The 14522-nt window shown below is 36.9% G+C and overlaps 1 protein-coding gene across 1 annotated transcript in view; it reads left to right on the forward strand.

Moving 5' to 3' along the window:
- THSD7B (thrombospondin type 1 domain containing 7B) overlaps positions 1-3314 on the forward strand; it is a 725689-nt gene extending 722375 nt beyond the window's left edge. Inside the window, exon 27 of the mRNA XM_072789046.1 lies at positions 2126-3314. Within this exon, the coding sequence (XP_072645147.1) occupies positions 2126-2207 (82 nt within the window). The 3' untranslated portion in view covers positions 2208-3314. The remainder of the gene's footprint in view (positions 1-2125) is intronic.
- The last annotated feature ends 11208 nt before the right edge of the window (positions 3315-14522 follow it).

Consider the following 14522-nt stretch of genomic DNA (forward strand, 5'->3'; position numbering starts at 1 on the left):
TTTTTTTTTTTTTTAAAGACTCCGTGAGTCTTTTTTTTTAAGGATTTATTTATTTATTTATGATAGGCAGAGACACAGGAGGAGGGAGAAGCAGGCTCCATGCCACGAGCCCGATGTGGGACTCGATCCCGGGACTCCAGGATCGCGCCCTGGCGCCAAACAGCTGAGCCACCCAGGGATCCCCATGGGTCCATCATTCTTTATGCTATAGTCTAGGCCAAGCAATAGAACTAGAGCCACTGAAATATATATTAATATAAAGTTAAATTGAATGTTATTCTAATAATTATACAATGAATACCTTTTGAGAGCATGAAATTAGAGGCTGAGGATCCCACAGGAGGTTTCTGCCTCTCCTTGGCTTCTCTGATTGGAAGGTAATTGCTTGCAGCCCGTGCCCAGCACTCAGCTCTTCACCCATTGAGCACCCACTGCCCCACAGATGCCAGGCAGGAGCACTGATGGAACCTGTGGCTCTTCCTATAGGGATTTTTAAAACCATTTCTAATTTCTTACGTTTGCTGCATTATCAAACCAAGGAAGATAGTTTTAGAATTTGAACATTTAAATTAGGTGATTCTCCTTAGACCCATTTTAATTCTATCAAGCATCTCTTTGTGTGTATGTCTGTGTGTGGTAAATTCACCTAATACAAAATTCTCCATTTTAATAAAGAAAAAGAAACCAGACACAAAGACCACATATATTATCACTGCATCTGCATGAAATATCCAGAATAGGCAAATCCCTAAGAGGTGGAAAGTTAAGTGGTTGCCAGAGGCTGATGGTGGGGGAGATAGGAATACCACTTCTGTGGGTACAGAATTTCTCTTTGAAAAGTTCTGGAACAAGATAGGGTGATGGTTAGACAACATTGTATATTATTAAATGCCACTGAATTGTATACATTAAAATGTGTTTCTAATTTAAGCTCAAAGCTTAAAAATTCCCATGTACAGACAAAATGTTTCTACCACATGCCAAGTTAATGGCACGGATACAGAGAGAGTGGACTGGGCTTATGTGTTGTGCTTAAATTTCAGCCTCAGCCACTCAGTGACTTGTGGGAAGGCAAGTGATCTCTCTAGTCCTTCTCTGTAAAAAAATAAAAATAAAAATAAAAATAAATGTATTGACCCTAATGCTTCCCCTCTCTCAAGGTTGTTCTGGAATTGAGATATTTTATGAGATGAGCTATTTTAATATATTTTATGTAAAATGCTGAACACAAGGCAGGGCATTTAGTATATTTCTAATTAATAATAGATGCTACTGTAAAATTAATACATTTGGAGACAAGGAAAGAGTTGGCTCCCTACTCGTAAGGGTAACCCCAAAGAGATGAGCTCTAAAGGCATGGAAAAGCAAAGGCACTGAAGAAGGAAGAGAGAAGACAGTATGGTAGGTGTGGGGCACTATGTGACAAAATTCAAAGTATAAACATTCATAAATGCAAACTGAGTTTCAACCACACTAAGAAACAAAGTATAATGCAGGCTGTCTTGCCCCAGATCTGGGCTATCACTGTATGATTTGCCAAGGTTACTCAACTCCAGCTTCTCTGTGAGAAGGAAGAGCAGCCCTTTCTGTCCTGGCAAAATTGTCAACCTCAGGTGAAACAGAGGCCAGGTGAGAGTGACCCTGCATGGTGTAGGATCAGAGAAAGTTTCCTGACAGACTCTGGTGACATAGCATCTAAATGTCAGGTTTGAGGCCAGCACAGAGGCATGTTTACTTACTAACAGAACTAGGGTAAGGCAGAGGAATCTGGCTGCTTCAGCTGCTCATGTGAAACATCTCTGATGTGGGGGGTCACAGCAGCTTAGGAATTAGTGAATAGCAGATGTTTTTATTACTGAGTATAAACAAGAATGAGAAAAGTAGCTCTCTACCAAGTTCATTGTTTCCATGAAGTCCTTTTCTAGGATTTTGGAAAAAAAAAATGATAGCTTCTCCTTAAAATAAGGATAAAATATGCAAGTACACAAAAACGAAACCCACAGTTTTCAGAGCGCTCAATCTTTTGCCACTTAACTACTTGGAATTTCTGTATCTCACAATTGTCTTTGGCAGATGAAACAGAACTCTGTGAACCTTTATCTGAGGATTTTTTTTCCCTTTGCAGCAAGAAGCCAAAACCACATCAAAGCACACCTCCCCAACAGAAGCCTCTGACCTTAGCCTACGATGGAGACTTAGACATGTAACCTGAAAAAGAAATCCAAATGTAGACATCAACTGCCTTAACCACTTTCTCTTTTGTAGCTCTCAGACTTCTCAGTTTTTTGAGGAATCTCATGATGTGACACATTGGGCAGAATACAAATACTGCAAAAGAAATATTGCCTCAACTTCATTTGGACATGGAGTCAAGGATTATTAAGTCTGCCATTTTGCTTTCAAGTTGTTTGTGGGTGTGTGTTTAATTTTTTGATTTTCCCAAGGGTCCTGAAAACCCTTCTCTTCCTGTTTGGAAATGGGAGGAAGAAAACATGATGGAATTCCCACAGACTTCAGTAAACTTTATCTTCAGCAGCATGATGACAATCTGGAGGAAAGTCCAATCAAGGCATTTACTGTAAATGACGAGCCTGACACTGCTTTGTTATGCACTATATTAGTGCAAGTCTTTATTCTTCCCATAATTCAACACTGAGTTTTCTAGAGTTTACATTGGTTCAAAGACTTTCAAATTGGATTGCCTATTTTCATGAACACAGAGAGAATGGTTTACCATTTCAGAAATTCTCTGAGTTTTTACCTTTAAATATTGTATTTTGTTTTGTAGCCAGGGGATGATGGCACTTCACGGGTTGCGTTTATTGAAAAAAAAAAAAAAAAAGAGTGGGCATAAATGCTAGTTTAGATGAAAGCTAGGTGGCTTCTGAATGAACTATGTATTGAGTGTTAGGTGGTTATATTGGAGAATGAGGGAGAATGAGGTAGATTATTTGGTTACTAAAACTGTATTTTAACAGAAATTTAGCCATGTAGATATAGTACTATACCATCCACACTTGTAATTCAGTTTAACAATGACAAACTCTGCTTTTGTAATTTCAATTTTCTTATCTGAATATTTATAAATTCTTTTTTTGAATTTAATTATCTGACCTCATTTAATATACATGGAACACCAATCCTGTTTGTAGCAAGTCTTGCTTTTATAAGGTTTCAATAATACCTAAAACCATTAAAATGCTGAAACCATTTTATGAAGATAATTGTTTGTAATTGTAGATGTTGAGAGTAAGAAGGTGCCATCTTGTGGTATTGACTTGTATTTATAACAAATAAAGTGCTCAAGAGACTGAGATGTTGCCTCTTCTAGATTTATTCACTTATGAATTGCCCTTGCTTTGACAAAAACTGTTTTACTGACAGCTTCCCTGTGTTACCCTTGTAGGGGTTGACAGCTGAAATCACTGCCAAAGAAAAGGATCCTTTTTCCACTTTCTCAACACTATCAACTACACTATGAAATAGAGCCAACTACAATTACAGAGTAGCTTTGAAGGGATATTTAAAGCTCAGTTAATATCAGAACAAACCACTGAAATAAGGCCAACACTGATATGTAAATGACCTAAGAAAATGGAAATGTTGAAATGTGATACAGTGAGGAAAAGAGGATGCTTTCATTTATACTATGACTTCTATTAACTGGTTTGGTCCGGTGGCACTATTGTTTAAAAAGAAAAAAAAAAAAAAAAAAAAAGGATGGTTTATACCAATAGTGTGACTGAGCGAATAAGCCCTGGAATTGGCCTCTTATTAGTTCACTTAAATGAAAGCATCAACGGGCTTCATAGTAATTCAAGAGATCCTGCTTCAGAAATCAAATCTTGGCTATGCCCTTTACCCATGTGTGATCCAGCATAAGGATTACAAACTATCTCTGCCTCAGTTGTTGACCCATACAATAATGAAATCATTATCCTCTTAAGCTAGACATTAAAATAAGTATCAAATGGGTTTTTTGGTTCAAAATAGCAACGTAAGAGGATCACCAACTCATCCCCTCCACCTCGAGACAAACCAAATCTACAGCTTCCTATGGAAAAATTCCCAATGAAATAAACCCATAATATAACCCACAAATAACAGAACTACTACACATCAGACAAATGAGGAAATACAAACATTAGAACAGGACAGGCTGACACACAATCTCACCGTAAGCTCCACCCATGGTGCAGTGACCCACAGTTGGAAGGGAACACACAACCACAAGATTCTCCCACAGCAGCATATGTTTGAACCTCACTTTTGGCACTCCCAACTTTTAAGACTCGTGCCTGAGAGATGGATCCCCCCCACACATACACCATCTAGCTGTGAAAGCCAATGGTGCTTCTATCCACAAAACTATAAGACTAGAAAACTGAGAAATAGTTCTTCAAGGATTCACACAGACTCACAATGGCTAACCTCTAGGGCACAGCATACAGACAGCAGTCTTTCTGTGAAAGAGGCTATCTACATCTCTTAAAAGCTTTGACCTGAGGGTCAGGTATCTAATTTAATACAAATCTAGGGGCCTACTAAGATACAATGATCATAAAGGCTGGTGGACACCATCTTTATGCTCACCCACTAAGTTATTCAGGTGGCTAATACCTCCTAGAAAGGAGACTGTACCTGCAACTGGGGTCTGGTTTTTGTGGCTGTAATCCAAGGGAGGCTTTCTGATCATCTGACTGGTGGCCACTGGGCATTGTGTGCATAGATTCAATGAAAGATATCAAAGACAAACAGTACTTAACTGGCTATTACCCTAGGGCTCAGTGAATAAGGAGCAGACAGGAAAGCCCATCTCCTAGTCATCTCCTATAAGAGGTATATTTGCATAGTTGAAAAGCTGCTGCCCAAGAGTCTAGCTTCTAATCAGCCTGAATCTAAGTGTTGGCTGAGGTCCTCCCCTTTAGTTCAGTAACAGGTCTTGACAGACCCTCACCTACTGAGAGCCACAAAGAACTAAGTAGGTTACTTGGACAGTCACAAAAGTTTGACAGACCAGCAGGGTTAATCCAAAAGTTTCATCAGTGCAAAGCCTACTCCTTCAAAACTGGTAGAGGTGGCTATTTTATCCAACAGATAGAAACCAACACAGAATCAAGGCAAATGAAGAAATAGGAATGTGCTCCAAATGAAAGAACAAGATAAAACTGCAGAAAAAGATGCGATTTATCTGACAAAGTGTTCAAAAGAACAGTCACCGATCCATCTATGTGCTGCCTACAAGAGATTCACTTCAGATCTAAGGACATATGTAGACTGAAAATGAAGAGATAAAGATATCGCATGCAAGTGGAAACCAAAAGGTGGGATATCTAGACTCTTATCACACAAAACAGGCTTTAAAGCAGACTGTTACCAGAGACAAAGAACATCATTACATAATGATAAAGGGGTCAATACAAAAAGTATATAAAATTTGTAAATATTTATGTACCCAACATAGAAGCACCTAAAATAGAGAAAGCAAATATTAATAGATCTAAGGAGAGAAATAGCAGTACAATAATAGGGGACTTTATATCCCCACTTTCATCAATGGACAGATTAAAATTAATAAGGGAAAAATTATCCTTTAACATGTTTGGCCAGATGGACTTGACATATACAGGACATTTTGTCCCAAAGCAGCAGAACACACATTCTTCTCAAGCACACATGGAACATTCTCACACAAAATAAGTATAACAAATGCAAGAAGACTAAAATTATATCAAGCATCTTTTCTGAACACAATGGTATAAAACTAGAAATCAACTACAAGAAAAAAAACTAGAAAATCCTCATATATGTACAGAGTAAACATGTTTGTAAAACCAATAGTGATCATGATAATGCATATATTATAATGATAATGCCTACATCAAGAAACGAGAAAGATCTCAGGAAGGAGGCAGAGTAGAAGGATTCTGAGCTCACCTCCTCCCACAGACACACCAAATTAACAACTACATGTATTGCACCTCACTCTAAAAAGACCTGAAGATGGACAAAACAAATCTTCCACAGCTAAAATGATAAGAACAAAGATACATTGAAAGGGTAGGAAGGGAAGAGATGTGCTCAGGAACCCCAAGCATGGCTACCCACAAATTAAAGGGATATCATAAGCATAGAAGAGTGAGGGGAATCAAGCCCCACACTGGGGATCCCTGGCCATGGAAACCTGCACTGGAAAAATGAGTCCCCATAATGTCTGGCTTTGAAAATCAGTGGGACTTGACTCTGGGAGAGCCAGAGCACTAGAGAAAACCAAATCTCTGCCCTTAAAGAACCAGCACACTTTATTACTTAGTCTGAGACCCAGCAAAGAAACAGCAGTTTGAAAAGCACTTCGTTTACATGAAGATTTATTGACTAATTTTAGGACATGTGCCAGAGGGGCAGGGATCTACAGGAGCTTTCTCTGGAAATAGAAATGCTGGTGGGCATCATTTTTCTTGTCCCCCATCAGCTTGGATAGCCAGATGCTTTGGGAAGCTATTCTGACACCCTCCATTTGTCTTGCCAGTACTGCTTGCGCACCGCATCATTCCCATGTAGACCTGCCCCACCCCATATACTGACTCCAGCAGGTGCCCTTCCAAAGTGGCTTCTGCCTCACTCTATCCAGCAAGCATACTCAGGTCAGACCAGCATCTCCCCAAAGTGGCCTTCCACACCCAGAAGGAAGTCCTAGCTGGGACTGATGCATCAAAGCTATGCCTGCTCTAGAGATGAGTGCTCCTGCACTAGCTGCAGCTGAATCAACTAACAAAGACAGGGGAAGGCTCTGCCCACCAGTGCACTCACAGCAATAACATCCAAATATTGCAGACAGCGGGACTAAGAGTTGGCCTCACCTAACAGTAAGTCTGAAGTAGCTGAAGCAAGGCCTCTCAGCTAACAGTGCTGTATGCAAACCCTACTCACCAGCACACCCATAATACCTGCCTCTCAGCCAGGATGGGGAGGGGGCAGTTCCTACCAATGAGGGTGCACACTGCAGTCACAGCCTACCATGGCAGACAGCCTAGCCGAGGGCCAGCCCCACATAAAGCATTTGCAAGAGGACTTCTCAGTCAGCCACGATGGAAACAAGCCCAGCACACCACCATCAGTTGCTGCTCAGCCACAAAAGGAGGGCACAGGCAACACACCCAGGGTATATCACTGGAGCACCTGGTTCTGGTGACCAGGGAGGATTGTGCTATAGGGCACCACAAAATGCTTTTTGTATAATGCCACTACTTTCAGGACCAGGAGATGTAGTTGATCTACATAATACACAGAAGCAAATGTGGAGTCAGACAAAATGAGAAGACAAGATATATATATTCCAAATGAAAGAAACAGAAAAACCACAGGAAAGGAGCTAAATGAAACAGAGGCAAGTAACTTACCTAATAAAAATTTAAATTAACAGTCATAAAGATAACAAATTTGAAAGAAGAGTGGATTAACTTAGTGAGAACCTCAAAAAAGAGAGAGAAAATATAAAAAAGAACCATATAGGACTCAAGAATATAATAACAAATGAAAAATAAACTAAGGGAAGCAATAGAAGGTTTGAGGATGCAAAAGAATGGACCAACAATCTAGAAAATAGGGTAATGGAAAGCAATCTAGATGAAGAATAAACAATATTTTTAAAAGATAGGATAAATTACCTCTGAGACAAGAAGCTAGTAATGTTCACATTACCAGAGTCCCAGAAGAAGAGAGAAGGGGACAGAAAAGAAATATTTCTTATTTGAAGAAATAATAGCTGTAAACTTCCTTATTCAGGGGAAAGGAATAGACATTTAGGTTCAGGAATCACAGGGAGCCCCAGACAAGATAAACCCAAGCAGATCCACACCAAAATAATATAGTTAAAATGACAAAAATAAATTATAGCAACAAAAGCAGCAAGAGAAAAGCATGTAACCACACACAATGATAACCCCATAAGACTATCAGCTGATTTTTCAGGAGAAACTTTGCAGACTGGAAGAAAGTGGCACGATACATTCAAAGTACTGAAAGGAAACAACAACAGCAACAAAAACTATAACCAGGGATGTTCTACACCACAAAATTATCATTCAAATGGGAGAAATAATTTCCCAGCAAACATGTTAAAGGACTTTATCATCACTAAACCAGCATTAACATTTCTTGTGAAGAAATTTCTTTAAAAGATTTTATTTATTTATTTATGAGAGATACAGAGAGAGGCAGAGACATAGGCAGAGGGAAAGGCAGGCTTCCTGAGGGGAGCCTGATGTGGAACTGGATCTCGGGCTCCAGGATCACGACCTGAGCCCAAGACAGATGCTCGGCCACTGAGACATCCAGGTGCCCCTTGTGAAGAGACTTCTATAAGTGGAAAAGAAAGGGCCATAATTAGAAAAAAAATTTTTTTTACCGGTAACAGTAAAAATACAGTAAAGGCAGTAGATGAATCACTTATAAAGCTATTATGAAAGTTAAAACACAAATGTAATAAAATAGATTGACAAAAATCAGTCAAGGGATGCACAAAAAAATGTCAAATAGGGTATCATATACATAAAACAGGAAAGAGAAAGTAAAAATTTAGTACTTTTAGAATGTGTTGAAACATAAATAACCCACAACTTAATAAAGAATGCTGTTCACATAGAATATTATATATGAACCTCATTATAACCCAAAACTAAAAATTTATAACACGAAGAAGAAAGAAAAAAGAAGAAAGAAGAAAGAAAGAAAGAAAGAAAGAAAGAAAGAAAGAGAAAGAAAGAAGAAAGAAAGAAAGAAAGAGAAAGAAAGAAGAAAGAAAGAAGAAAGAAAGAAAGAAAGAAAGAAAGAAAGAAAGAGAAAGAAAGAAGAAAGAAAGAAAGAAAGAAAGAAGAAAGAAAGAAAGAAAGAAGAAAGAGAAGAAAAGAAAAGAAAAGAAAAGAAAAGAAAAGAAAAGAAAAGAAAAGAAAAAAGAAAAGAAAAGAAAAAGAGAGAAAGAAATCTAAATACAGCACTAAAGAAAGTCACCAAACCATAAGGGAAGAGGGCATGAAAAGAAGAAAGAATAAGAACTACAAAAATAACCAAAATGCAGCTAAGAAAAGGCAATGAGAACATACATATTGATATTTACTTTAAAGGTAAATGGACTAAATGCTCCAATCAAAAGATATAGCGTAACTGGATAAAAAAATAAGACCCTGCCACCTATAGTGGACATACTTTAGACTCAAAGACACATACAGAATGAAAGTGAATAGATGGGGAAAGGTATTGCATGTAAATGGAAACAAAAGGAAACCTGGTGTAGTAACACTCTCATGAGACAAAACAAAGGCGATGAGTCCAGTTTCTACCTAAGGTGATAGGCCCTATGAATTATGTCTATGAACTTCTAGACACCAAATAGACATCTACTTAGAGGCCTAACTAAACAGTTTCTTTATGAAAAGAGAGAGACCACATAGAGAATGACAAGAGAGACTGAGACACAGTAACCAAGGAAAACCTCATACCTGATGCTGGAAACTGCATGAGGAGGGATAGTACTAAGGGGCCATGAGTTGATATTTTTTCTGTGCATCAGGGCAGATAAAATAAAACAAACACACATACACAAAAAGTTTAAAAGAGCAACTAGACAGTTGTTGTCCAAGATGGCAATGAAAGAAGACACTGAACTCACTTCCTCAACACAACACACCAAATTACATCTATTATATTAATAAAACAATTCCTCCTGAAAAAGAATGAATTAACAGCTCCTACACTACCAAAAAGAGAGAATGACAAAGAACAGCAAGAAATACAGAGATGGTAACTAAGGGAACTCCACTGTGAACAGCAATGAGGAAGCTTTGTATTGAGGGACTGGGAACAGATTCTTCTGTCCTTGAGCACAGACAAGAAATGAAAAAAAAAAAAAAAAGCCATGACTCAAAATCAATTAGCACATAAAAGAGACAACACTAGAACTACTCTGCCAAGCAGAAGAGGAGCTATAGGAATGCTCTCCAGGTAAAAGAAATTGGAGAACAACACAGTTTACACTCGCATTCCATCTTAAAAGCCTAGACCAGAATGGAGTCTGGACTCCATTTGGACAGGTCCTTATGCTATGACATAGCTGGTGGATCCAATCATCAAAGTGATCTTGTGACTTCAGGAAGCCCAGACCAGCTCCAATCACACTGTGACACAGACAAAAAAGTTGAGGTTTAAAAGGGCCAAGGAGCTGTGGGAACATTCCCACTCCACCTTAAAAGTCTAGACCAGGGGAGGGTCTGGACACCGTAATAGGCTGTTCTCAATTCTGTAACTGGCAGGTCTGGTTGTCACAGGAAGCTGCTAAGTCACCAAGCCAAGCAAGGGTCCACAAGTCCACACCTGCCCTAGTCATGCTGGGACACTGCAAAAAGGTGGTTGATTTAAAAGGGCCAAGGAGTTGTGGAGACACAGCCCTCACTTCTACCTTAAAAGACGAGACTAGAACAGGATCCAGATCACAGTGAGCTTGTAACATCATCGAGTCCAGGGTCCTCAAGCCCACACCAGCCACTGTGCTGCTGGGGCACAGAAAATAAGCCACAGATTTTCTGTATTTTTGTTCTTGTTGTTTTTTACTTTGTTTTATTAAAGTTTTTATTTGCTTTTTAATGATTAATTTTACTTTTTTTCCAATCTGTCTTGTTTAGTTTTTATGCTTTTTGTATTTTTTCTTTTTCTTCTATTACTTTCCTTTTCTTTTTTTATTTTCTTATTATTATTCTCTTTTCTATAAAAAGTAATGACTTAAAAGGGTAGCTAGTGGGACACCTGAGTGGCGCAGTGGTTGAGCATCTGCCTTTGGCCCATGTTGTGATACTGGGGTCCTGGGATCAAGTCCTGCATTGGACTCCTTGCATGGAGCCTGCTTCTCCCTCTACCTATGTCTCTGCCTCTCCCTCTGTGTCTCTCATGAATAAATAAATAAATAAATATAGTTTTTAAAAAGGTAGCTAACAGCAAGCCAGACAGCAAGAGCCACCAAGTACACAGTCTACATAGGGGACACCATACACAAAAATACTCCTTCATTTTAGGAAAAGTAACCATTCTGCCTAATCCACAGAAACACACACAAAGTCAAACAAAATGGAGAAACACAGGAATATGCTCCAAAAAAAAAAAAAAAAAACAAGAAGAAACCTCAGAAAAAGATCAAAATAAAACAGAAGCAAGCAATATTTCTGATAAAGAATTTAAAGAAATGATCATAGAGATACTAACTGGGCTAGAGAAAAGAGTGGAAGTTCTCACTAAGAACCTTCAAGAATGAGAAAACATTAAAAGGAATCAATCTGAGTTGAAGAATAAAATTATCAAAACAAACTAGAGGGAGTCAACAGTAGATTATAAGATGCCAAGAAATGGATCAGCAATGTGGAAGACAGGGTAAGGAAAGAAGGCAAACTGAACAGCAAAAAGAGGAAAAAATAAAATGATGATAGATTAAGAGATCTCTTAGATAACATCAAGTAAACAAACATTCACATTATAGGTGTCCCAGAAAAAAAGAGAAATGTGTAGAAAACTTATTTGAATAATAAAATTTCCCTAACCTTGAGAAGGAAATAGACTCTAAGTAAAACAAAAAAACAAACAAACAAAAAAAAAAACAAAAAAAAACAAAAAAAAAAACAAAAAAAAAGACAAACCAACAACAACATGGAAAGTTCCAAACAACATGAAATCAGAAAGGTACACACACCCAGGGTGACTCAGTTAGGTAATTGTCTTGATTTTGGCTCAGGTCACAATCTCAGTATCATGAGTTCAGTCCTGTGTCAGGTTCCATGCTCAGCAGGGCATCTCTTGAGATTCCCTCCCTACCTGAATTATCATAAATAAATAAATCCTTTAATAATTAATAAAATGTCAAAGATTAAAGAGAAATAATCTGTAAGGCAGCAAGAGAGAAACAAAAAGTTACTTTAAGGGAGGCCCTATAAGACTATGAGCTGATATTTTGGCAGAAACTTTTCAGGCCACATGAAAGTGTCATGATATATTCAGAATGCTGAAAGGAAAAAAACCTACAACCAAGAATATTCTAGCCAGCAACTTATCATCCAGACTTGACCATGAGATAAAGATTTTGAGACCAAAAAACAAACAAAAAACAACCCAGGAGTTTGTCACAAGAAATGATAAAAGGACATCTTTAAGTGTAAGAAATGGCCACAATTAGACATAAGAAAATTATGAATAAAATGATATAAATATGACAACATATTCATAAAATGTGGAGGAGAGAGTAAAAAGGGAAGATAAGGGGGAAAAGAAAAAGTATATGTTTTTAAGAATATGTTTGAACTTACATGACTATCAAATGCATATAGACTGCTCTTTATTTAGGATGCTATGTATGAACTTCATGGTAACCAGAAACTCAAAGCTTACGACAGACATCCCCTTCCCAAAAAGAAGACAAATATAACACTATAGAAACTTGTTAATCACAAAGAGAGAAGAAACGAAGGAACAAAGAAGAACTATAAAATGAAAAAACAAACCAGAAAACAAATTTTTTAAATGGCAATAATAATAAACCTATCAAAAATCACTTTAAATGTAAATGGCCTAAATGTTCCAATCAAAAGACATAGGATGGCAGAATGGATAGATTGATATGCTACCTACATGAGGCTCACCTCAGACCTAAAGACACACAGACTGAAAGTAAAGGATTGTAAAAACATTCACAATGGAAATGGAAGCAGAAAATAAAAAAGCCAGGGTAGCAATACTTATATCAGACAAAATAGATTTTAAAATAAAGACTATAACAAGAGATGAAGAAAGGCATTACAAAATGATAAAGAAATCAATCCAACAAGAGGATATAACAAGTGTAATATCTAAGCACCCACACTGAAGCATTTATACATAAAACAAATATTAATGGACATGAAGAGAAAAAATGGAGGTCATATACTTAATACTAAAGGAATTTAACACTCTACTTACTTCAATGGATAGATTATCCAGACAGAAAATCAATAAAGAAACAATGTCTTTGAATGACATATGGGACCAGATGTACATAACAGATATATATATATATATATACAGAACATTCCATCCAAAGAGAATAGAATACACATTCTTGTCAAGGGTGTATGTAACACTATCCAAAAGAGATCACATATTAGGTCATAAAACAAGCTTCAGTAAATTTAAGGAAATTGGATTTAGACCATGCATATTTTCCTATCATAACAGTATGAACCAAGAATTAAATCTCACACAAGATACACACACACACACACACACACACACACACACCTGGAAAAAACACAAACATATGGAGATTAAACATGATACTAAACAACCAAGGGGTCAACCAAGCAATCAAAGAGAAAATTAAAAAAAAAATACAAGGAGATAAATAAAATTGAAAAATAGTTCAAAGTCTTTGGAACATAGAAGAAGCAGTTCTAAGAGAAAATCTATTGATGCAGGCCTGTCTCAAAAACATAAGAAAAAGCTCAAAAAACAATCTAAATTTCCACCTACAAGAACTAGAAAAGGACAAACAAACAAAACCTAAGGTGAGTAGATGAAAGAAAATAATAAAGACCAGAGCAGCAGTACCTGGCATAGTGACTAATAAAACAATAGAGAAAATCAATGAAACCAAGAGCTGTTTTTTTTTTTTTTTTTTGAAATGACGAATAAAATCAGCAAACCAGACTCATCCAGGAAAAAAGAGAAAAGATCCAAATAAATAAAATCAGAAATGAGAAAGATTAAGTAACAATTTACACCAAAGAAGCACACAGGATTACAAAAGAATACAAGAAATAAATTACATGCCAACAAACTGGACAACCTGGAAGGAATAAGTAATATAGGTAATATAAAATCTTTCAAAACTTATCCAGAAAGAAATGGAAAATATGAACAGACTGATTCCAAGTAACAAAATTTAATCTATATAAAAAAAAAAAAAAACTACCAAAAAATACAAGTCCAGGACCAGATAGATTCACAGGGGAATTTTATCAAATATTTAAAGAAGCATTAATACCTACTCTCTTCAAATATTAAAAAAAGAAGAAGAAGAAAAGGAAGGAAAGGTTTGAAATATATTCTATGAGGTCAGCATTACCTAATACCAAAACCAAATAAGGACACCACAAAAAAGAAAATCACAGGCCAATAACCTTGATGAATATAAATGTGAAAATCCTCAATAAAATATTAGCAAAACTGAATTCAGCAATACATTAAAGACTGTTCACTACAATTAGGTGAGATTTATTCCAGGGTGCAAGGGTGGTTCAATATTTGCAAATCAATCAACATGATACACAACATAAACAAAATACAGGATAAAAATCACATGATCATCTCAATAAACATACAAATTTTTGACAAGATTTAATATTCATTCATGATAAAAACTCTCAACAAACTGGGGTTAGAGGAAACACACCTCAATATAACAAACAACATGTATTAAAACTCACAGTTAACAACATACTCATTGAAAAATA

The sequence above is a fragment of the Canis lupus genome, chromosome 20 (genome assembly GCF_048164855.1).
Source record: "Canis lupus baileyi chromosome 20, mCanLup2.hap1, whole genome shotgun sequence".
Taxonomy (NCBI): Eukaryota; Metazoa; Chordata; class Mammalia; order Carnivora; family Canidae; genus Canis; species Canis lupus.